Below are 24,842 nucleotides of genomic sequence, written 5' to 3'. Positions count from 1 at the left end.
TTTGATGTGTCACAATGTGTCGAACATGCACAGATAACCTCACATGTGTGTGTTGCAGTAATGGCACGCTCTGGAATGCTCTGGAGGAGCCCGATATCGTAAACACCACAGAGTTTGAGGAGCTGTTCTCCAAAGCCAGCGTGCAGCCCAAAAAGAAACCCCTGTCGGATACGTACGAGAAGAAGAACAAACCCAAGAAGGTTTGTTGGTCCTCACACACAGAACGTTTGCTGTTTGGTCAGAAAATTAAGGGTTGGACTATTCGCCGTACAGAAACTTGTCAGTCTCACATGTTGACAGAGAATCTTGTGTATTTAAAGAATATCTCACCCGAAAATGAAAATGTTCCAGCCTCATGCCTCCCCTATATATATATATGACTTCATCTCTTTGGTCAAACTCTAATTGTTTGGCTTCAAAGCACTGCATTTAAATATAAAAACAAGCAACACTGTACCTTTTTAAATGTTGTGTTGCTTGTATTGATCGTTTCCCCTTCGTAGCATATAAGAATAAATCAGCGTTGATGTTAAACCACACCAGTGTTCACATGGACCAGTGAAGATTGTTATATATTGTGAAATAGGCTGTGATTTATCATTGTGTATATCCTGGTATATTCTGACACTGTGATGTACAGTAAATCACAATATATTGTGGTATCATTTGCAATATATTGTGATGTTTGATACAGTTTATTGCATATATGCATATATACACATTTTAATATGTGTTATAGATGGTGATGTAGGTATGAATGTGATGTAATGTGAACGTAGATTGTGCTGCAGACTGATGTATTGTGGTAGACACCGTGAAATATTGTGATATAAATAGTGATAGATTGTGGTACAGGTGGTGAGGCAATGTGATGTATTGTGGATAAAGATTGTGATGTAGACCAATTATATTGTGGTATATGTGGTGCGGTATTCATGCTATAGATTGTGATGTATACTGATGTATTGCGGTATTGTTCACGGTATATTGTGATATAGGCTGTGATCTATTGTGGATATAGATTGTGATGTATACTGATGTATTGCGGTATTGATCACGGTATATTGTGATATAGGCTGTGATCTATTGTGGATATAGATTGTGATGTATACTGATGTATTGCGGTATTGATCACGGTATATTGTGATATAGGCTGTGATCTATTGTGGATATAGATTGTGATGTATACTGATGTATTGCAGTATTGATCACGGTATATTGTGATATAGGCTGTGATCTGTTGTGGATATAGATTGGGATGTATACTGATGTATTGCGGTATTGATCACGGTATATTGTGATATAGGCTGTGATCTATTGTGGATATAGATTGTGATGTATACTGATGTATTGCGGTATTGATCACGGTATATTGTGATATAGGCTGTGATCTATTGTGGATATAGATTGTGATGTATACTGATGTATTGCGGTATTGATCACGGTATATTGTGATATAGGCTGTGATCTATTGTGGATATAGATTGTGATGTATACTGATGTATTGCGGTATTGATCACGGTATATTGTGATATAGGCTGTGATCTATTGTGGATATAGATTGTGATGTATACTGATGTATTGCGGTATTGATCACGGTATATTGTGATATAGGCTGTGATCTGTTGTGGATATAGATTGTGATGTATACTGATGTATTGCGGTATTGATCACGGTATATTGTGATATAGGCTGTGATCTATTGTGGATATAGATTGTGATGTATACTGATGTATTGCGGTATTGATCACGGTATATTGTGATATAGGCTGTGATCTATTGTGGATATAGATTGTGATGTAGACTAATGTTTTGTGGTATAGATCACGATAGCCTATATTGTGATATAGATAGTGATAGATTGTGGCATATATTATGATATATTGCGGATTCAAATTGTGACGTCGTCTGATGTGATGTGGTATAGATCACGGTATATTGTGGTATCGATGGTAATGTATATAGGTTGTGTTGTGGTATATATTGTGACATGATTGTCATATATTGTGGTATAGGTGGTGATGAATTGTGATAGTGAATATAGATTGTGGTGTTTACAGAAGTATTGTGGTATAGATCTCACCAAAATGTTCTGAATAATTTTCAATCCTCATGCCTCCCCATATAAATATATGTGACTATCTCTTCGGTCAAATACAAATTGATTGGCTTCAAATCACTGCATTTAAATGTCAAAAGCTACATTGTTCCTCTTTACTTTGAGCTGCTTGTTTTCATCGTCACACTTCGTAACGTATAATATTAAATGGGGCGTTGATATTTAACAGCACCTCAGTTCACGTCATGGACCAGTGAAGATGTGTGTGCTGTGACAGCCTGAATATTCATTGGATCAATCAGAGTTTGTTTAAAGTAAGATGTGGGTCTTTAAATCTCTTAAGCTTTTGAGCTCGCTACAGAGTTGTGCTTTCCCTGGCAGTCAACAGTCTTCCTTAAATGGAGTTTTTGTAGAATCTTGAAGCATTCCTCATTTGCCAGCGGTAGATGGTTTGTTACTCCACCTCTCATTGGCCGGCCCGGGCTCTGATACGTGTACCCCCCAACCCTATTGATTGTAGATGTGGGTCACGGCAGGATATCAGATGGCACAGGTCTGCACATCTGGATGAGGTAGACGTCTCGCAAACCTTCACATCATGGATTAAACGCTGATCACGATATAGGAGTTTCTCTTAAATTCGTGAAAGCATTAGTTTATGATTGTCATTGAAAGTCATTTTAGGGGTCAGCGCTGCGCAATGTGCTGTTTTATAGCTCATTTGTCTTCTCAACAATCTAACTGCGAAGGCTAGAGATCTGGCGTCCAAGAAGTTAAAAATTCATTCTGGACCCACAGGTCTGTTCAGATCCATACACAGCTCCTCTGATCAATCGCAGGGGCTCCAGGTCCTGTGTGTGTGTGTGTGTGTGTGTGTGTGTGGTCACTCAGGGCTCTAGCTGACATCAGCATTTGACCGCAGACATGGAGCCTCAGTCTTTTAAGTCTAACATACAGTTTTTTTCTGCTCTGAACATGTTGTGATTTTATATATTATTTTGCTGTGCTGTCACGTCATCATAAAGGTCAGACATTTGCACATTTTAATTGGATGAGCCATTTTCAAATCTCCTGAAAATTTCTGATGCATTGTGGTTGAGATTGTTATACTGTATATTGTGAAGCAGGCTTCCTTTTATCATGGTATATTTACATTTACATTTAGTCATTTAGCAGACGCTTTTATCCAAAGCGACTTACAGGTGGGGTAGGCAATAGAAGCAATTGGGACAGCATAAGGACATCAAAAGCATAAGTGCAATAAAAAAAAAGAGGGCTGGTCTCATATAACTCAACACAGTATACAGAACCATTTTTTTTTTTTTAAAGAGTAGAGAAGAAAATAGAGTCAGAACAGATCAGTCAGATGTTGACGGAAGAGATGTGTTTTCAGACGTTTCTTAAAGATGTCTACAGAATCTGCAGATCTTGTAGCAGCAGGCAGATCATTCCACATAGGTGGAACAGATCCAGAGAAGGTGCGCGAGAGAGATTATATATATATCCTGGTATATTGTGACTAGGGCTGGGTAACGAGTCTGATGTTCCGATTCACAAGCTCTTGATTCGATTTGAGTCCTATAATAGATCAGTAAATATCACTTTACAATGGTGAATTAAAAAATGAAATGAAGAGCCACAAACCTGTATATTAAACTTTAGACACGCATGGGTATATTGAACCAGAACACAGGTTATTTTAGGACATGAGAATATTATTTATCCGCCATGTTTATGATATAAGTACTGATGTATTGTGATATAGAGTGAATATAGCTTATGGTGTAGACTGATGTTTTGTGGCATGGATCAAGATATATTGTGATATAAGAAGTGATATATTGTGGTATAGGTGGTGGTGTATATAGATGAACTGTGGTATGGATCGAGATATATTGGGCCACAAGCAACAATATACCGTGGTATATGCTGTGTTGTGTAAGGACATGTTGACCATGGTATATTGCGGTATACGCTGCAATATATTGTGATATAGAATTCCATATATTGTGGTATAGGTGGTGATGAATTGTGATATAGTGTGAATATGCGTGGACTGTAGTGTATACAGATGTTTTGTGGTATAGAACGAAATATATTGTGGAATAGGTGGCGATATAATGTGAATGTAGGTTGTGCCGTATACAGATTTATTGTTAAGTTGATCGCAGTATATTGTTGTGTAGATTGTGATATATAGTATGTAATGTATAGATTGTAAACCTGTGATGTATTGTGGTATAGATTGTGATATGTTGTGATAGCTTTCCTGTAGCTCAGTGGGAAGAGCATTGCGCAAGGTTGTGGGTTCGATCCCATGGGATTGCAAATACCTATGTGAAATGTAAATGATATATGCGTGGATGCAAAGGTAGACCTCAAGGTTTCACATTAGCTTGCGCAATGTTTCTGTGTGATTTACCAGAAATCCTTTGTGATTTATGAAGCCATTACTAAGTTTTAATGTCTCATTTGGCAAATGTGGAAAGACAAATAGATTCTGGAACTCAGGTCTTGGCGAACTGACGTCAAATTTGAAAGGACAGCTAAACAAAAGTGACACGTCAGCAGATGTGTGTTTACTCTTTCTGAATCACCCTTCTGAGAAACTGCCCCGGTAACCACCTCCAGGAAAAAGCCCCGGACAGCCCGGCGAGGGTTTGTGTCAATGTCTTGTCCTTAGTTTGCAATAGTGCAGAAACCGGCTGAGCCGACGGTCTGGCTGCCATCCATCAGCCTTCTGTCTGTGAGCCGAGACGGTGATGTCTCGTGTGCGGTGTCACATCACTGATGACAGTGGGGGCACTTTTGAACGTCCCACGACTGAAAACGCTCCCAGATCTGCGCAGACCTGCTGCCTGCAGGCTTTAGTCTTCTGGGAGAGGAAATGAATGTCATCCGTGAGGGGTTCGAGAGAGTGCCCGCGTGTTTTGATCTATGCGGACATTATGGAAATGAAATACTTTGGGGGCTGGTAGACGGTTGTTTTGGTGGGCCGGGTTACGTGTAGATATTATGGAAAACACTCTTCAAAGTGTTTCGGGAAGATGCAGCGCAAATCTTCTTCTCGGGGCCAGCTAATGCGTGTCATGTGCCCTTTCTCTCTTCTGATTATCATATCAAAGTGCGGTGAGGACGACGCGGGGGGCGGAGCCTCTGTCAGGTTCATCCGCTCTTTAGAAGAGCTCTAATGACTAACACATGGCATCGTGTGAGCACCCAACTTAAATGTAGATTGTAGAGGTGGAATAATCTGGATTTGAGTAAATTCGATGAGGAATGTTCCTTTAATACTTCTGATTGGACACTTGACACATCTGAGCCCGTTTTGTGTCATCGTTGAGAAACTCAAATGGAGACAAGCGTCATTTCTTTCTCTCTTCTTGCGTTCAGGAGGGTCTGGTATGCGTCTCGTCCGGCCCTGTGAAGTATGTAAACATCACACAGCGAGATGAATCATTATTAATATTCAGCGTGTACGGTCACGAAGGTTCTTAAACAATCGGACGTTTTAATTGTTTCTGACTCAGACTTTCAAAAGTGACTTAGGGCCTCGAACGCCTCCTGTTTATTGCCGGAGTATTTTTGGATCCGTTTGACGACCGACCGCGTATTTGAACAATTCACATTTGAAGAATGTTTGGCCAAACATACTGATAAATATGTCAAATCAAACACCTGGCAGCCCCAGTGAACCTCATGAAGAACATCACGGGATGATTTTTTTCTCAAGCTGTTTGCTTTTACTGTAGCGTTCATTAGAGGTGTTAAGAGACGGCGTCTCTGCGTGTGTGAGCGTATCTCCGCTGTAACGCAATACTCACTTCTAAAGGGCCGTCGCGCTGGTTCCCACCGAACGCCGCGGTAGCAGAACGACTGTAATCACGACCCGTCGCTACCTAATGAAGAAGACAGAGACATTAAGTTTTAAAGCGGCTCTTTACCGTGCCAGAAACTGTTGTAGCCTTTATGAGCGAATTCAGTCATTAGTAATTGTGAACATGTGTCGGTAGAAATAAAAATCCTGTGAATTTATAGTTTGTTATAAAATCTTCTAGGCGCTTGTGCAGTTGTCAGTTTATGGTGCGGTTTCGCTATGTTCTTTAGTGACTGTGATGGTTGTTCGGCTGTTGTGTGTTTGACATTCTCATTGAGCGTGATCAGTGAAGCTTTAAAAGTTTACTTCACGGCAAAATGTTCTTCCTTTCTTCAGTTAAACAACAAATGATTTCATATTAGTGCCATTTTAAATTAATTTTGTATAAGTGCTGTTTTAATGCTGGACATTTACACTTTCAGATTATCAAGCTGCTGGATGCTAAACGTTCCCAGAATGTTGGAATATTAATATCCAGTCTACACCTGGAGATGAAGGACATACAGCAAGGTGACACAAACACACACACATACAAACGCTCTCTATCACACACACACACGCACACACACACACACACACACACATACACACATGCTCTTACAAATGCACTCTTACACGTGCACACAAGCACAGAAACTGCATAGTATCATCCAATCTAAGTCACTTTGGATAAAAGGATCTGCCAAATGCATAAATGTAATGTAAATGTAACTCTCTCACACACACACACACTTTCTTAAACACACACTTTTGCAAAAGCACTCTGACGCTCACACACACACTTGCATGCTAACACACTCTTTTACATGCACACACACACTTAAATGGTCACACACACTCTCTTAGAGAGACACACACTTACATGCTCACACACAATCACATACACACACACACTCACTTACATGGACACACACACTTGCATGTCTACACAAACTCTCACACATGCACAAAAACACTTGCACAACATACTCGCACATACTCTCTTACACGTGCACACACAGACACACACACTTGCATCTTCACACACACTGTCTTACACGCACACACACAAATACACACTCACTTACTGTGCATGCTCACCAACACACTCTTGCACACACGCACACACACACTTCCATTTTTACACACACTCTTTCTCTCACACACACAAACGCTTGAATCCTCCCACACACTCTTACACACACAATCTCAGATTTGCACGCTCACTCGTACATGCTCTAACACACACGTTCTTGCACACTCTCTCTCACACTTTAACATATTCACTGATATTAGATATCTTCTAATTATTAGAAAGAGGTTTTTGTGTAGATTGTGTAGTGCCGCTGTGATGTGTGGTGTGATTTATTTTGCAGCTGTTCTCACTGTGGATCACACCAATGTGGATCTGGAGACCATCGAAGCTTTATATGAAAATGTAAGCATCACTTCTCCTCTTTAAAGAAAACTGATAGCGCCAGAGAATTTTTACTAGCTTGACACCTGATTTTCATTCTCTTTTGTTTGTTTTCTGCAGTCATTTTTGAAAAGAGCTCCAGCTGTTTCTCCTGATCATAAACATGCCGTTATATATTTCATTACAGGTTTTTTATAGCCCGACTTTTAATTCTGCTCATGAATTTTTGATCCGGGTAATGTGAGGCGCTCATTACCTAGTTTGAGGTCATGTGCAGGAGACACTAAGCAGATGGATTTCTGAAGCCTTCATTTGGGTGACGGGCGGGATAGCCGCAAACCTTTTATTATAAAAATCTATCATAGTTGTCACATAGAGAGACTTACATCAGCGCTTGAGTCGACGCTGGTATAAACTGACAGACGGCTGTTTAGATGTCTTGATAATCTGAGGTCATCACTGAAATACTCTTTACACCGCTCAATCTTTTGTTAGTTTTAATTGTCAATCTAACTTCAGTTCATTATGTGATTGATTTGCTTATTTAGTTACAGTTAAATGTATATATAGTAAATTCATAATATTTATATTCGTACAACAACGGCGTTTAAAAAGCAAGAACATCATCCTTTTACATATTAAAACAGCAAAGAAAGAGAAAGATCCTCATGCTGCGTTCCCACCAGACGCGAATGAAGCGTTAACGTGCGAGTGATTTATATGTTAAGTCGATGCAAAGACGTGATGGAGCTCCTGCAGCTTGAATTGCGCGAATGGAGCTTTTCGGCTGTTTGATGTGCGTAACGCCTGATTCACGCAAGCTGAAAAATGTTACATTTGCGAATATTCTCGCCGCGTTAACCAATCAGGAGCTTGCTCTACTAGTGACGTGATTATGACGTGGCGAGCAGAAGCAGAAATCCAAAACGATACATCTTCTTACTTTAATCGAAACGGGAATAAAAAGGATCTTGTTTGGAAGAAAGAGAGTGAGGAGGTCGGACAATCTGGTGTCTCAGACACGCAGAAGCCCCTCCCATGATGCGAATTCGCAAAAACTATTTACCACATCTGGTGTGAACGCTCAATAAGATTGTGCCTGCTGTGTATATTAGCATATCTTGTGATTTTCACCATCACAAGTTCAAGACACCTTAAACAAATGATGTGTTTCGTTCCTTTCAAGCTTGTTGTGGTGAATTATGATTGTTGTAAAGTGATTTGCTGCTGTCTTGGGCAGGTCCCTCTTGTAAAAGAGATTTTAATCTCAATGAGTTTTTATAAGGAAAAAATAAATCAATTTTATTGATTAAATACCATCATTGCTTCCCTCATAACTGATGTGAGGTTCTTTGTGTTTGTAGAGAGCTCAAGCCGATGAGCTGCAAAAGATCAAGAAACACTACGAGACGTCTAAAGAAGAGGAGGTGAAACTTCTGGATAAACCTGAACAGTAGGTCGCTTTTTAACATGACAACCAGCGATTCAAATCATTTAACGTTGAATTAGAAACTCAGCTTCACTTGAGTTCTGCTGGTTTTAGGTTAAAACCACAAACCGGATGGAACATTCAACGGATGAATAAGTCGTCTGTGACCTTTAACCTCTCACTGTATTGAGTCGGTGTGAGTCTGTCTATTATGCTAATGAAACAGGAAGTGGTGATCGCGTGTGGATCAAGACCCTGTGTGACTCGCGTCGCTAATATTCCACTCTCAATTTAGTTATACCCAGATTGTCTGTTTCTTGTGATGATGATGATGATGATGATGATGTGAAACTGTGCGTTCAGCTCTTTTATCTTCTCTTGAAGGTTCCTGTACGAGCTGTCACAGATTCCAGATTTCGCCGGCCGTGCTCACTGTATGATCTTTCAGTCTGTTTTTGTGGAATCCGTGAGTTCTGTCCGTCGGAAAGTGGACATCATTTCTACCGTGAGCAAGGTAAACACACCATTTATACACAAATACGTTTGATTTATACGCAAATGAGTCCTGATTGATTTACTGTCACGTAAAGCATGAGAGATAAAGGATTAGTGTCTAAAAACACAAAACATTGAGCCGGGCAGTTTCTTGAATTTTTTTATCTGAATTTTTTTATGCGGTGTACTGTGCTCTCCTGCAGGCGCTTCTGGACAATGACAGCGTTAAAGATGTGATCGGTCTCATTTTGGCTTTTGGAAACTACATGAACGGTGGAAACCGAACCAGAGGCCAGGCGGACGGGTTTGGACTGGAGATTCTTCCCAAACTAAAGGATGTCAAAAGCAGGGTATGCATTTCTTTACATTAACCATAAACCTACACATCTCATTTCTATAATTAGAGGCTTAAATTATGAACATGAAGTAGCATATTTTGGTATAATGTTATAAATCAGAATATATTGATGGCATGACTTACTGATTATTGATTTAGTCTTGAGTTAATTATTTTGAGTTAATTATTTCAAGTCCCAGTGAAATAAAAAATTCAATGCCTATTTTTTCGCAAAATAATGGAGCATTTATTGTAAATAATTTATTAATGCATGTCTCTTTTTAAAAAATTGTGTACCCCATAATCCTTAGTTTAAAAATCTAAACAGGCACTTCCATCCTGTAATGACAATCCATCTTAGATAGCGTATGTTAGACAGCTTAGCCGAAGCATCTGTCATCCAATCAAATTGCAAAGAAATACGAAAACCATGTACAGTATTTTTCTGATTCCATTTCTCTTGGAAATGCGTCAAAATACAGAAGTAAAAACGGTCACAGCTTCCGGATCACGGGGACTTTAAATTTATTGATGCCATTCAACTACCTAACACGAACACAGATCAACCCAAAGAAGTCATATTACGACACGCTTTACTTCTGATTCGTGAAATATTTTCTGCGTAGCCGGTTTATTACTATGCATGTAAACAAGTGCAAATTGGTTTCTATTGTTAGCTGATTTTTGGTAGATATCCGTTTATTTTTTGCATGTTAACGCACTCCTTGTGTCAGAATTGTAATTTTATGTTCTGTGATGTGACATTTTAACATCCTGTTTCTCCATTAGGACAATCGTATAAGTCTGGTGGATTACGTGGCGTCTTACTACCTTCGGAACTTTGACAAGGTGAGAACTTGACACAATGAGTTTGTCTTCTGTAATGAAAGATCACGTGGGTGTCACAGATGAACTTGTCTCGTGTTTCAGAACGCAGCCTCAGACCAGAGCGTTTTCCCTCTTCCTGAACCTCAGGATCTCTTTCACGCCGCTCAGGTCAAGTTTGAAGATCTTTCAAAAGACCTCCGCAAGTTAAAGAAAGAGCTGACAGGTAACAAACAAAAAGTAAACATTCTGCAAGAAATGTTGCCGTCGGTCTCATTACACACAGACTGTCAATTAAAGTGGGGTTAAAAGTTTGTACCCTGAACAAAAGCGTCTTACTCACGGTGTACTCTGTACTGCTCCGGGCCACCGGAGGGGTCGTGGGTCACGCTCCCCCACGTCCCCCCCGCCAGCCCCCGGTGTCTGCAATTATTTAAATCAGCCAATAACACGGCATATGAAAGCAATTAGAATTGCTCTCCTCTCATTCCCCTCCATTTGAGAATCGCTGTTAAAAACCTCGATCCTCAGTGACCCCCGGGGGGAAAATACACAACGGCCCACCTAGAGACGCCTGTCACTCATTTAATAGAGCGGAAAAATGGAAGACAGTAAATGGAGAATAAGAGCCGGAGCATTTGATCCGCACCACAACAAAAGACTGGAAATGTCTGGCCTGCGAGTCCTCGGGGTGTTGGCACAAGATTTTAAGGAGAACGGCGCACCTATGACAGGATTAAATATTTATGTGCTTGAATAAACGAACGGCTGTGGTTTCTGTTTAAAGTGCTCCTGAAATAAGCTTGTGCGCTGTGCCGTGCCGTGAATCGTGTGTGTGTTTTAGTGTTGGTGTTTGCTGATTTTACACCCGTGGCGTGTGACATGGCCTGGCTGAGGGGTCGTGACACGGGGTCAGTCGCAGGGGCCGCTCAGACGTCTGAACTGTGAGACTAGAGCGAGACAGAGATGACCTCAGACAGTCTGACTGGCCCTCTGCCCTCGACGCTGCTCTCTTCAACTTTTACCAGAAATCTGATCTTCTTTAACAAGAGACTTTATATCTGCACTCGCTCTGTGTCTCATGTTTATAGATTTACTTAAACCCACTCTTTTACGCATTTTGTCGACCGTTTTACACTTTACTGTATGTTTATGTGCTTGACTTTTTTCTAGACACGCCTGAAAATCCTCTGTTTCCTTGATGCTTGTGACCCATAACCAGTGTTGGACTAGTTACTCTGAAAAATTATTGAATTACTAGTTACATATTCAATAGTGTCATTAGATTACTGTACAAGTCACTTTCTCTAAAAAGTATGTAATGACTTATTACTGATAACTTTCTATATCCTACATCAACCTTGATTGGAATTGATTCAAGAATAGACGTAAAACGACTCTTTTAATTCATTCAAATAAATAATAAATGACTACAAAAAATATTTTTATTAACTGACCAAAGTATACAGATGTGAGCGGGACACATTAAAGCATACATTTTAAAGTTATATTTGTATTCAATAGTGGAAACAACAACAAAATTATATTACACCGTATCAATTACATCAGAAGTAACTGTAATTAAATTACAGAAATAAATAAGAGTAATCCTTTACTTTACTTTCTCAAGGGAAAAGTAATCAAATTACACTAAAAATATTTGTGCACATATAACGAGGATTTTATGAAATAAATTTTTTTCCTTCTTTTTTCAAAGTAAAATGTACAACTTACTAACCAGAATAAAGTACATTTTACTCTTTAAATACATTTAGTATTTGTTAACATTTTAGTCAATATTACTTAAAGTAAGCCAAAAATAATCACATTGAACAAAAACTTGTCTAACTCGAACTTCACGGTTCACTTACTTTCATATCGCTGTATATTTTTTTTTACAACATAGATGCAGTCTTGGAACTACAGATCAACTGTCAAGCTAGTTATATCTACAAAAATGATTTGTGTAGTCTCAACACAAAATAAATAAGTCAACTTAATCGAACCAATTTAAATCGGTTTAACATAATAAAATTGAGTTGGATTTACTTTATAATTAGTTTAAGTAAAATTACTCGAACAAAACAATAAAAAATGTAACAACCAAAATTAATAGATTTTATAGTACGTTATTTTTAACTCTTAATTTTTCGTGAAAAACAAGAACATGATTCATATATCTAGTATATTTGAATCATTTATTTTAGTTGAAAGGCACAATTTTTTTTTCAGTGTAATTAGTAGTGGTGGGCATAGATTCATTTTTTTAATCTAGATTAATCTAGATTAAAATGGCTCATTTGAATTCTGCCGAAGGCATTCAGAATATGTGTGCTACCCAAATAATGACTAAAAGTAAGTCTTTGGGAACGGGTTTCTTAAGCCAGGTGGCGCATTAGACCAGGGGCTCATCTCCTGTTTCCAAAATGCATCACAACCTGCTTGAGAAAGCTGTTCTACTATGATAATTGGTGAAGAAAATTAAATTATGTTCAATAAGATGTACTTGTGTTTACTTCCGCATTAGCTAAGGGATGATTTGCGTTTAGGTGGTACTTGAGACTGGAAGAGCTCCTACAGTACATTTACATTTAGTCATTTAGCAGACGCTTTTATCCAAAGCAATTTACAAAGAGTGAGGGAGCAACAAGCGACCTGTCATACAGGAGCCATAATACATTAGATCTCAATACAAAGTTACTGGTTTCAACTAAAGCTAGACCACTACCTGTTGAGAGAAAGTGTTTTTTTTAAACCAATTCCGCATTGCACAAGGTGCAAACAACCTTAGTCTTGTCGATGTTTCTATTGGGAAGCTTCTTAAAAATGAATATTCCCTGAAGCAAACCCGGCGGCTTCATAGCTGCATCCATGTTAGCAGATCCCGTTTGATGCGGTAATTTCACAGTAATGTTATGTTGTGTTCAGACCAAACGCGAATGGCGTGTCAAGCGCGAGTGATTTATATGTTAATGCAAAGAGCCAATAGACCTACTTGCTGCGCGAATCGCGCGAATGAAGCCCTGGTTATGAGATGATGAGGCGGCGCGAATGACGCGAATCACGCGAGTTGAAAAATCTCGTTCTCGCCCCGTACACTGCAGTTAAGCTGGTATACATCCGCGCTAAAATATCAAGGTGAAAGTCATCATAGCTTGCATAGTATAGACCCAGCTCCCAACCCAACTTTGAGAATAGATTAACGGCCACATTTTTTTTATCGCGCGATAAGAGTCTCACTGTGTTAACGCCGTTAACGGCCCACCACTAGTAATTAGTAACTAGTTACACCAAACACTGCCCATAAGAAAGAAACATCACAGATGAGATCTCTCTATCTCAGTTATTTCTTCTAGACATCAGTGAGATATAATGGAGAGCCAAATGTGAACTAGTCTCGTCTGTGTCTCAGATGTTTATTCTGAGAGAAAGAGTCAGAAATCTGACAAATGTGTCTGCCATTAGAGTTTGAGAAGAGATGTCGACAATGTGTCAAATCTGCAATCAAAAGTCAATATTATTGAAGATCTCAATTAGGGCTGGGCGATATGGCTAAAAAATATATCAACGATATGATGCTTCATATCGTTCGATATCGATAATTATTGACCTTTTTTTTTAAGTAAAAATGACAAGTAGAACAGTAAGTATTTAACCACTGTATCCTTACTGACCCACATTATTAAGCAGTACAGCAAATAAAATTAGTTTTAGCATTAAAAAAAAGTAAAACAAAATATATTTTTTATGTCTTACTCTACTTATATTAAGATAAACGTTTAAACGAACTTTAACTTTGAACTTAAAATGTTACAAAATGTTTCCACTTAATTTAATGTAAACATGGAACAATCAAGGCAAACTTTGAGGTAGATCAACAACAGCATCTGTAATAAGTAATACCAACGAACCCTTATAACAGTAAACAAAAGCCTGACTTCTCCTCCATGGTGAACGGCAGCATTTCTTTTGCAATGAAGTACGCTATTGCATGGGTTATGTCATTATATCGCTTTGAAGATTTATCATATGGCATTGTTACCGAGTACCTCTCCATCGTGTACTGGTTGTGGGTTGTTTGTTGACTTGAGGTAGATGGGCGACATGATGTATATTCCAAAGGGTTGCAGCGGTTTAGATGGTGAAATAAATTGCTTGTATTTCCTTGCTTGGACGGGACGTTCTTTTTACATCGCTTTCACACTACGTTCTTCTGATGTTGGTCGGAAGAAAGAAAGAAAAAAACTGTCACACTGGCGAGCTGACATCTCGCTTTTTGTTCACAATTTCCGTGCTGACGGCAAGCACGGCACTTATCTTGCACATGTTCTAACGTCAACATGGCGATGACGCAACCAAATTGAGCCTAACGCAAATTCGATTTTATTGGTTGTTTGCTTGTCAATCGTAGCACGCTCATGTAACAAAACATTATAGGCTGTTTAAGATTTTCGGACGTCACGGGCGTGCACATTTAAAGGAAATTATCTAGCGCTATATCAACCTTTTTTTTATATTGATATCGACAATGTTGTACCGTCGATAAATATCAATATCGTTTTATCGCCCAGCCCTAATCTCAATATCAACTCAAACATTTTTACCCAAATCCAGATGATTTGATCTCTACAATCTACATTCATTTACACCTCCAGACTCAACAATCTTCTTTGATTCTCTTTTTATTTCTCATGAGGAACTTTGGGAGGAAGATCTGACACGAAGTTAATCCTTAAATTAAAATCTGCCGAGCAATACGATTTTTCTCAGTCAGAAATGTTTGTCTCCAGACACAATTAACACAAGTGTTAACCTTTCTCGGGTCAGACAGTCTCTTAAATGTTCCACGGGTGAGCCGTGTCGTTTCTCTGAGAAGTGTGACCACAGCTCCAAACGCAAGACCCCACTAACTGTTTCCACGGAATATCCAGGCGACTTTAGGCAAAAATAACGAAACCAAGACAAAACAACTCGAGACGGAAAGTTCACAGCTGTTTTTCTACAGTTTAATGACAGAAGGCAAACATGAGCGTATGAGTAATGATTATCAAAGAATAACAGGCCGGATAGACTGGTCATTATTGAGCGGTTCCAGATGAAACTCTCTCACTCATGTCTGAGGAGTTTACACGTTCTCAAGGCCTCGAATCTTTGTGTGATTTCTCCTGTTCGTTGACTTTTCCAACATCTTTTAATTACAGATCTCTCTAGAAGTTTGTGTTCTAGCAATGCGGGGTATTGTTTTTTTTAGAAAGTAAGAGGCGCATCGATCGAGCCCATATGCCAAGACAAAAGACAACGGATGGGTTCCTTGTATCCTCAACGGTTATGAATGTCGAAAGACCGCATTAATGAAAAACACGTTTCTGCACGCAGAGCCTCTCAGACATCATGTTTTGGAAAATGTTTTGGGATACGAGATGTTTGTCTGCAGTTATACGGCGTGCGGTGGATCTTTTCCATCAAAGCCACGCTGAAGAATTTCTGTTGATAATCTTCATTACCCCAGAGCCATGTATAAATCCTGACTGTTACCCTTTTGACCGTCATAAACCAACCCGCTCATACTGACATGATAGAGGAGCATTGTTATGATTTTTCTTTTGTTTTATATAAGGAATAGTTGACGACAGGCCGTTGAATTCTTTGGAAATAATGCACACCGCCGTTAAGGCCATTGCACAGCCCGAAATTTTGACACATTAAAAAATCAATATGACCTCACGTAAATTCGGACTGTGTTTGATTTTACACGCTTTTCGCATCCGTATCAAGCATTTTGAGAAGTGTTTTGACAATTCAGAGACCACAGACAAACAAGCACAAAAAACGAAAAACCGCAAGTGTTCCCTTTAACCCGCTGATTGTGGTTTGTTGTTACGCTTTGGTTTGATGACATTTTTCTCACAAGGAATATCTGAGACGCAGCAAAAGTTTCCATTCGTTTTCTATTTTAATCTCATTGATGTCTCGGGAAAATACTTGAGATATTAAAGAGATTTTTTCTTTCTCGTGGGATATTTAATTCAATCAACACAATGCACAATTCAAAAGTTTGTTTGAATCATAATGCATCTGTTCTGTGTAGAAGTGAGACGCTCGTTCTTTATTAAAATCTCATTTCTCATAAATGTCTCATGGACACATCCACATCCAATCGACAACACGTGTGTATTAACTGCATCCCTTAATGATAAACAGGTGAACATTATACACAAGCATGTAGATGTTTATTGAAAGCACAGATCTGAGGTATTCCTCCTGTACTTCTTTGAGTTTGTGTGAAAGCTGTTGTTTGGCAGCACAACAAAGACCCGATCGAGCACAAACAACGCAAATGAGGTTCAAACTCAACCCAGCATCTGCTTCTGGTTCGTAGACATAAACTGGTCTGAGATCAGACGTCATCCATATCTCCATCAAACAAGACATGAAAACCATACGATCTCCAGTTTACTGAGGAGATTTATCAAACGTAGACGTGTGTTCATAGATGGATCAGTAACGCATGTTTCTTCTTTTCTTTCTGTCCGCCATATTGGAACAGTCAAAGGCCAAGACTGTGTTGACTGTGTGTGTGAATATCCAACAATGTGATTTTGATTCCTGGTCGAGCGCGGCGTCTATGTGAATACTGATGTTTATAGAAAGGCTTGAAATGGACTGAAGGTCAACACTCCAGCGATTGGAAACAAAGCTCAGATTCCCGACTGCATAATGAGCTACAAACACTGAGTTCGTTAAAAGCCATAAAATCTCTCCAGCGTTTGCCACCAGAACAAATCTGTTGTTGAGATGCAGAAATCAAAAGCATTCTTTCTCTTGTTACGTTTTGAACGCGTTTCAAACATGTTCGTCTTTTAATAGTAATCTGTTGTGGGGATTCACGCGCCTCGTCCTCGTGTTTCTCATTTAAATCGACATTTACGAACGTGCCGTACATGTGATGTGCCTAATCCAACCACTCTTCATTATTGTGCCACGACTGTTCTCTGTCAGGTCTTGTGACGTGTTTCTCTTCATGTCTCACGCAGCTTGTGAGAAGGAGGTCCGGCAGGTGTGCGAGAACTCCTCGGAGGAACATCTCCAACCCTTTAAAGACAAGATGGAGACCTTTATCAGCACAGGTGAGTGATGTGAGGTGTTATTAATGATGTCATCAAGTGCCTGTCATCGTCCTCGGGAAGAGCCGAGAAGTGTTCCCAGACGTACTGTCATTTTGACCTCTGCATGATGTACAATCAATAATCAAAATGATCGTCGTAGTAATCATATGGCTTCAATAGGGGTAAGATGAGCCATTTTTTACTTACGCGGTCCTCAAGATGAAAGAAAATGTGGCATCAGTGCAATAAAAATATTTAATCTAATGTCAGGATGTTTCCTATCAATCTAAATTATAAGAACACATTTATTATAGGTTATGGTTTTAAAAATATGGCTTATAAAAGCGTGCTCCTGCGGCTCAGTTTGCCCCACAATAAGATGATCTGCGTCAGGGGGTAAATTGAACCACATGGAGATATACTGAGCATGCAAATTAATTGGAATAAAGACCATGTTTTTAAAGATTTACATTGTAATTTTTACCTTGGCATTATACGGTGCTTTTTTAACACCAAACATGTTAGGTGACTTACCACTTAGCTTTCCTGTAGCTCATAACAATGCAAAGTTGTGGGTTCGATCCCAGGGGATTGCACATACCTACATATAAATGTATAGGTTAATGCAATGAAAGTCGCTTTGGATAAAAGCATCTGCCAAATGCATAAATGTAAATGTAGGTGACTTAAGTTTCATTGAAATGATACAGGTTTAAAAATAAGAAATAGAAGTTAACTTAAGTGTCGACACTGCCTCCATTTAACTCACAGCATGTTGCTCACTTTGCCCAATAGCTGCCCCTTTGGAAGAAGGCAGCGAGATTATAAATTCAGGCTACTATTTAGCCAAATTATTTGTTTTACATGTTGGTAAATCACCAACATACATCATAAATGTTTTTAGACCTAGATACATTTGCTTTGAGTATACACAATATTACAGCTGATATGCAAAATTTTTACTTTGAGCCGAAAACCGTTTATAAAGTCAATTGATGCTGTCCAGTTCTCCCATGTGCTTCACATTCTCACCAACATAACGGGTGATTCCAAAATGTGCGGTAAACAAAAGCATTCAGTTGCTGAGATACAGTGGGTGGATCAACTTACCCACTTGATTTAACCCACTGGATGTAGCTCACTTTGCCCCATTGCTGCCCCTTTGGAAGAAACTAGCGAGATTACAAATTCAGGCTACTATTTAGCAAAATTAGATTGATTCCAAAATGTGCGGTAAACAAAAGCATTCAGTTGCTGAGATACAGTGGGTGGATCAACTTACCCCATTCACCCTGCTCATTGATCTCGCTGTGGATCCTACGTCTGCTGGCAGGATTGTGAGAAGAACGTGCAGGTACGCATGCCTCACATGCGTAACTGCACTGACTCTCTCTCATGAGCGAAAGATAGTGTTCCTGCGGACAAGTCATTTCCGGCGCTTAGGTTGGTCCTGAAAAGGAAGGTTTGAGGGGAAATTGAGTGAGAACTGAGTGGGAAAAGGACCCCAGTTTTGTAGGATGGCTAAGACCCGTTTCAGGTAATGACCCCTTCTTCAGGTCGTGTCAAAAATAGCTTGTCTAGTTAAATGGCTGTATTCTGTACGTTTGACGATCATTTTCTTCCAAATACGAGTTTTAAGCTTCTGGTTCAATACTTGGACATTTCCAATCTGGCAACACTCAAAGCCGTGAGTGTCTACAGGGCCGTTTCATTTCGCAGAAGTGTAAACGTTCTGTCCCGCGCTCTTTTATAAACACGCGGCAGGTTTTACTGCCCACATCGGTCTTGTCGTGACTGGAATACACAACACAAATGGAGATTTGGGTGTTGAAACGGAGGCGAGAGATGATGGAGGGGGGTTAAGAGCTTTTGGTCTCAGAGTTAATACAGAGCGAAGGCACGGGACAGAAACGTGCTGAGGATTATGGGTACTTGATGGAAAGTGCTGGGTGATGTTTTGTCATCTACAGATGCGAGCTGCTGTCTTGTCTCGTAGTTTCAGCTCACGGTGACCTCACAGAATTCAGTTTCACTCTGAAGTTGTGTGTTAAATGATGTCACGAGGAGAGAAAGCACTAATGCTTTAATTATTTGTTTGTTGATTTATACTTCTTTGTCTGTTTTGTCTCACGTGGGTGAGTCCTTTCCTTTTTTTCACTGATATTTTTGTAATTTGTTGGTATTTTGTAGTTCTGTTATGATGTGATCCCACACACACAAGAGTAACTTAAAACACACACAGGCAAAAACATTCACATACATTTAAACATTCTCTTCCACACTACACTGTATTCAACATGCACGGAAACTACACACACACACGCACAAACACTACATACACACAGGCACCAGGTCACCGTCACATGCACAGGAAACACACAACACAAACAGAACACACACAGAAGATCATTCACACACGTAATGATAAACACACACACCTCCTTTCTTGACTGCATCATGCCCAAAACACACATGCAACGAGCGCACAAACACACAAATACATGCAACAAACACATGTACATGCTAACATAGATATGCAAACAGTACTGATACACAAAACTACACATGCTCATAAAAACCACACACAGATCCTAATATCTCACCTGTCAATGTCATTTAATAATTTTGCTGTTTGTACTTGAATGTCTTACTTCACCATCATGTGTTTTGAAGTGTTTTTAAATGCGTTTATTATTATTGTTGTTGTTTTTAATTACGACAAACACACACATACACAGAGCGAGACCACAGGCGCCAGTCCACCCCTGCTGAGACCAACGCCATTGGTCACGGCTCACCCCGCTCGGCCCGTTACAACACGACACCCCTCCTTGCCTTCATTAGCCTGAGACAATCAGCCCCACACACACACACACACACACACACACACGCTCGAAAAATAGAAAGCGTGTTCACACTCCTCACGGCCCCCACCAAAGACCCCCAAACTCGCCTTTGAACAGTTTCTTGGAGACTTCCCCCTCTTAAATCTTGAGTGGGAAAGGCCCCCATCACAGTAAAAAAAAGGGAGATGAATCTGGAAAATGCAATAAATCTGAGATCATAGCGGTTTCTCCAGCCTGAGATCAATTCTTGCACCTCGGCCGTCCGCCGCACACATCTGCCTTACATTTAAACACTTTTACATGGAGAAACTCCACAGGAGCCACACACACACACACCTCAAAGCCACAGACACATCAACAACATCACACACATGCCTGCTGGAAAGAGTGTGTGTGTGTGTGTGTGTGCGTGTGTGTGCGTGCGTTTGTGCATGTTTGTACATGCGTTTGTGTGTGTGCGTGTTTGTGCGTGCGTGTCTTTGTGTGTGTGTGTGCATGTTTGTTTGTGTGTTTTACGCGCGCGTGTGTGTGTGTGTGGGGGGGGGTTGTTCATTTGATCTGATTTCTGTCTGATGGTTTAATGTTTGCGGGTCTTTTCTTTATTTCTGGTGAATGTGATTGTGTGTTAAATGTAATAAAAGTCGACTCATGTTTTAGTTTCTTCACACGATATTTGAAACAATGTTCATCTTGTGTTTTCTTCTCTACAGCTCAGTCTGACCACACGACTGAAGATCAGCGTCTGCAAGCTGCACAGAAGAGGTGAGAAATCCTGACTGGATCTCCCCGAGCGGCTCTTTTGAGAAAGAGGGTGATTGATGTGGGGTGTGTGGTGCTCTGATAAGTGTTCACTTCAGAGTTGTATGAGCTGTCTGTAGTTATTAGTCTGAAGTGATAAGAAAAAACATGACACGTCTTTGCGTCCACAGACACAAGCGCTCTGTTCCAAACCCTCGTGAGCTGCCTACATAGGGAGCAGACTTCTAAGGGATCAATGTGGCTCTCACAAACATTCCTTTAAACATTTAAAAGACTTAAAACTTGTCGCTTATTATCAGGTGACCAGATCAAGCGCGCTCATTTTACTCCTTCAAATCTGAATAAGGCTCGATTCACATTTCAAGTCTTTTCTGTGTGCATATTCATAATATTATAATATAACATATTCAAATACACTTCCTGCTTGCTCGTGTCATGTAACGTTATCATGCGTCGACAACACAACCTCTCCGCTCTGATTCACGTCAAAATATTCACCAGCCAGATGCTGCACGATTGAAAATGTCTAGAACGAATCATATTGATTATTTTCCCTTGTTTACATTTCCCAAATAAACAAGACGGAGACCGTGTTTCAAAGAAAAAAACATGTTTGACGGTGGTGGGCCAGACTTCAGACCTTTAGACGAGGATCCCACGCACACGGCGCCACTCGGGCACGTCTGACCGCACGAAGGTGTGGAATTGAGCGGTATTGATCAATCGGTCCAGCCGCTCTTTTAATTTCCCTTTAATTTGCTCCACACGCGGGCCGAACCTACAGGAGCAGTAAGTGAGGCTTTCCCAGAGTTCCCATGGACGCACCTCGTTAAAGTGACACGCGGGTGATGGATACGGGCGGCCTCGGGCACTCGTCCGGGACCTGGGTGGGCGTCCACATGTGGCCCAAGCAGAGGGGCATCACCTTTACACACATCCACTGTGTGAGCGAGCTGCCGAACACGCTGAGCTACACCAGCGCCTTTGATCTTACAAGAGGGGCGGAACCTAAGAGAGACATCTAGAGCCTGACGCAGAGGGTTTGAAGCGCGTTCAGGATATTTCTGCCATCAGATGTTGTGAGAGATTGAGATGACACGTCAGAGCTTTATTACATACTCAGACTGATGTTCATCATCATCTCTTCTGTAGAAATCACGTTCATCACAAAACTGAACACAGGAAATGAGCCGGAAAGAAACAGTTGTGTAGTCATTAGATCAGAGAACAGCCCGTGAGAAGTCCTGGAGTCTCTATAGTTGTGTTTTGTAAATGCACAGGTGAGCGAGGCCTGATGGATGTGTGTCAGTCTGGAGGGGGCTTTAGAAGTCAAGTAGTGTTTGTGTGTGTGTGTAACAGGGAGAGAATGTGTGTGTTGTGTGTAAGTTTGAGGAGTGTGTGCGTGCGACTGTGTGTGTGTGCATGTGTAAAGAGAGAGAGAATGTGTGAGTTGAGTGTTTCTAAGGTAGTGTTTTTGTGAGAAAGCGTGTGAGTGTGCGTGTGTGTGTGTGTCAGATACTGAATGTGTGTGTGATACAGAGAGTGTCTGTGTGTATAACAGTGTAACACAATAGGTAAATTTGAGTGTGTGTGTGTGTGACAGAGAATGTGTGTGTTATGTAGTATGCATGTCAGGTAGTTTGAGAAAGTGAGTGTGAGTGAGAGAGAGCTTCAGGTAGTGTTTGCAATCATGTGTGTGTGTGAGAGAGTGAGAGCGAGAGAGAGAGTTTGTGTGTGTGTGTGTGTGTGTTTTAAATCCCACACATCAGTGCACCATGTTGTCATTAATCACCGTCTCTTACTTGATTTGTGGTCACTGAACGTGATTTTCTGCCTCGTTGTGTTTGAGGTGTTTTCATGGCGTTTCACTCATGATGACATCAGTACGACATCCACACGCAGCTGACGCTTCTCTTCCACCGTATCAACACATTCATCACATTCTTGCATGATGACATATTAAACACACTTCAGCAGAAACACACGCTCCAGTTTATTCCTCTTTATTTCACTTCTTTCAGTGGAATGCTTTTGGTTTTTAATAGATCTGTTACCGTTTTGAATCACGTTAGAAAATCCATCAGATGGGGTTTTAAACAGCATCTGTTGAGTAACATGAGTTCAGTCTGACCTCCCGTAGAAACCAAACTCACTCACTTTTATGTTTCTCGTGTTGTAACGGAGCGAAAAAGAATCACATGAACAAACATCAAGAATGAAAAAAATCTCTGCGCGGTTACCTTTTGTTTGTTGTTAGTGTTGATGTGAAGTGTGACTCAAACATGAGATCGAGCACCAAATATTTCCTAAACACGCAGTTGTTATGAAGAGTGAGTAATAGATTGATCCTCAGTCTGCAGGTCATCTCCTCCGTCACATCTGATGTGTTTAATGTGTTCAGAGACTCATGAAACTGTATGATAAAGACACGGGTGTGATTGTGTTCCTTTAGCTTTCAGGAAGTGGTGAAGTACTTTGGGCTCAAACCAAAGTCTGGAGAAAAAGAGGTCTTTCCCAACCACATCTTCATGCTCTGGTACGAGTTCTGCAACGACTTCAAGAACACCTGGAACCGTGAGATTAAAACCATGTCTAAAGAGAGGTGAGCCTTTATAGAAATCTATATCAAGTGTAGTACACTTCAGTATTTACTGTAGTAAAGCAGTGAAGCGCCGCCTTTAACATCTCCAGTAAAAGCCGAGGGATGTGGAGAGAGGTTCTGTCCCCCAGCGGGGAGCTCTGCTAACTGGACGCACGGGTCAAGAGTGACATCATAAATCCAGCCAGCGAGTGACTGCGCTCTGGACCCGCCCGCTCTTTTCTTTGATGCGCCTCGTGCTTTAATAACACTCCAAACTTGTTGATTTTTATTTGTCTCGAGGCTCATTTGAAGCGCAAAACGGCGACAGCGCAAGTCTGGGACGGGTTACAGAGCCCCGTGTTTTCTGTGAGAGCTCTCGTGAGAAAAAAAGAGCGAAAGAATGGAATCTGGTTTTGGAGACGAGGACAGAGAGATGATGAGCTGTTGAACAGCAGTAATATGATTTACACTCTTAACAATAAAGGTGCTTCGATGCCATTGAAACATTTCTGTTTCACAAAAGTTCTTTGGATTATAAAAAAGTGACTTCCACAAAGAAAAAGTGGTTCTTTGTGGAAGCTAAAATGGTTCTTCTATGGCATTGAAGCACCTTTATTTTTAAGAGTTTACATATTTGTCAGATAGAAAGACAGACATGTGATCAGTGTTTCGTCATGTTAAAGATAATACTTATTTTTATGAGGTTTATGCTTAAAATAATGCCAACCGGTTTAGAAAATGTTTTTTATTGTAATATAAGCAGGTTTTATAATGCCACAGTTTAGTTCTCCCAAAGTTTTGCTTCTCAAATTAATAGAAAATATTTCCATGTTTTGCAGTCTAAATAATTTAGAAGTATATAGTGTTGGAAAATAAAAAATGTTTTGTTGTTGCTAGACTATGAAAGTGTTTACTTGCACACTCAACAAATTTGATCAGAATGAACAAATGATGACAAAAGTCATCTTTGAGCGAACAAGATTTTATATTACAACTGTTTTATTTTCAGACTGAAAGCAGCTAAAGAAAACGTCCAAAAGATCACGGCGGACAAGAAAGTGGAGACAAAACAGATCAACGCAAACAGTCTGGTGAGACGAGCGTTTTGTGTTCATATTGTGTCATGTGTCGT

General features: G+C 40.2%; 1 protein-coding gene across 2 annotated transcripts in view; it reads left to right on the top strand.

Annotated features, from left to right (window-relative positions):
* LOC130436926 (formin-1) overlaps positions 1–24,842 on the top strand; it is a 44,582-nt gene that overhangs the window by 18,567 nt on the left and 1,173 nt on the right. For both annotated transcript variants that reach the window (XM_056767972.1, XM_056767971.1), the window contains 12 exons: positions 59–200; positions 6,359–6,446; positions 7,292–7,353; positions 8,697–8,785; positions 9,146–9,275; positions 9,460–9,606; positions 10,383–10,442; positions 10,524–10,644; positions 17,453–17,545; positions 21,081–21,132; positions 23,582–23,731; positions 24,720–24,801. In XM_056767972.1, coding sequence (XP_056623950.1) covers positions 59–200; positions 6,359–6,446; positions 7,292–7,353; positions 8,697–8,785; positions 9,146–9,275; positions 9,460–9,606; positions 10,383–10,442; positions 10,524–10,644; positions 17,453–17,545; positions 21,081–21,132; positions 23,582–23,731; positions 24,720–24,801 — 1,216 coding nt within the window. The remainder of the gene's footprint in view (positions 1–58; positions 201–6,358; positions 6,447–7,291; positions 7,354–8,696; positions 8,786–9,145; positions 9,276–9,459; positions 9,607–10,382; positions 10,443–10,523; positions 10,645–17,452; positions 17,546–21,080; positions 21,133–23,581; positions 23,732–24,719; positions 24,802–24,842) is intronic.

The sequence above is a fragment of the Triplophysa dalaica genome, chromosome 15 (genome assembly GCF_015846415.1).
Source record: "Triplophysa dalaica isolate WHDGS20190420 chromosome 15, ASM1584641v1, whole genome shotgun sequence".
NCBI classification, from domain to species: Eukaryota; Metazoa; Chordata; class Actinopteri; order Cypriniformes; family Nemacheilidae; genus Triplophysa; species Triplophysa dalaica.
Note: the sequence above shows the minus strand (reverse complement) of the source record. Positions and strands in the feature narration are given on the sequence as shown.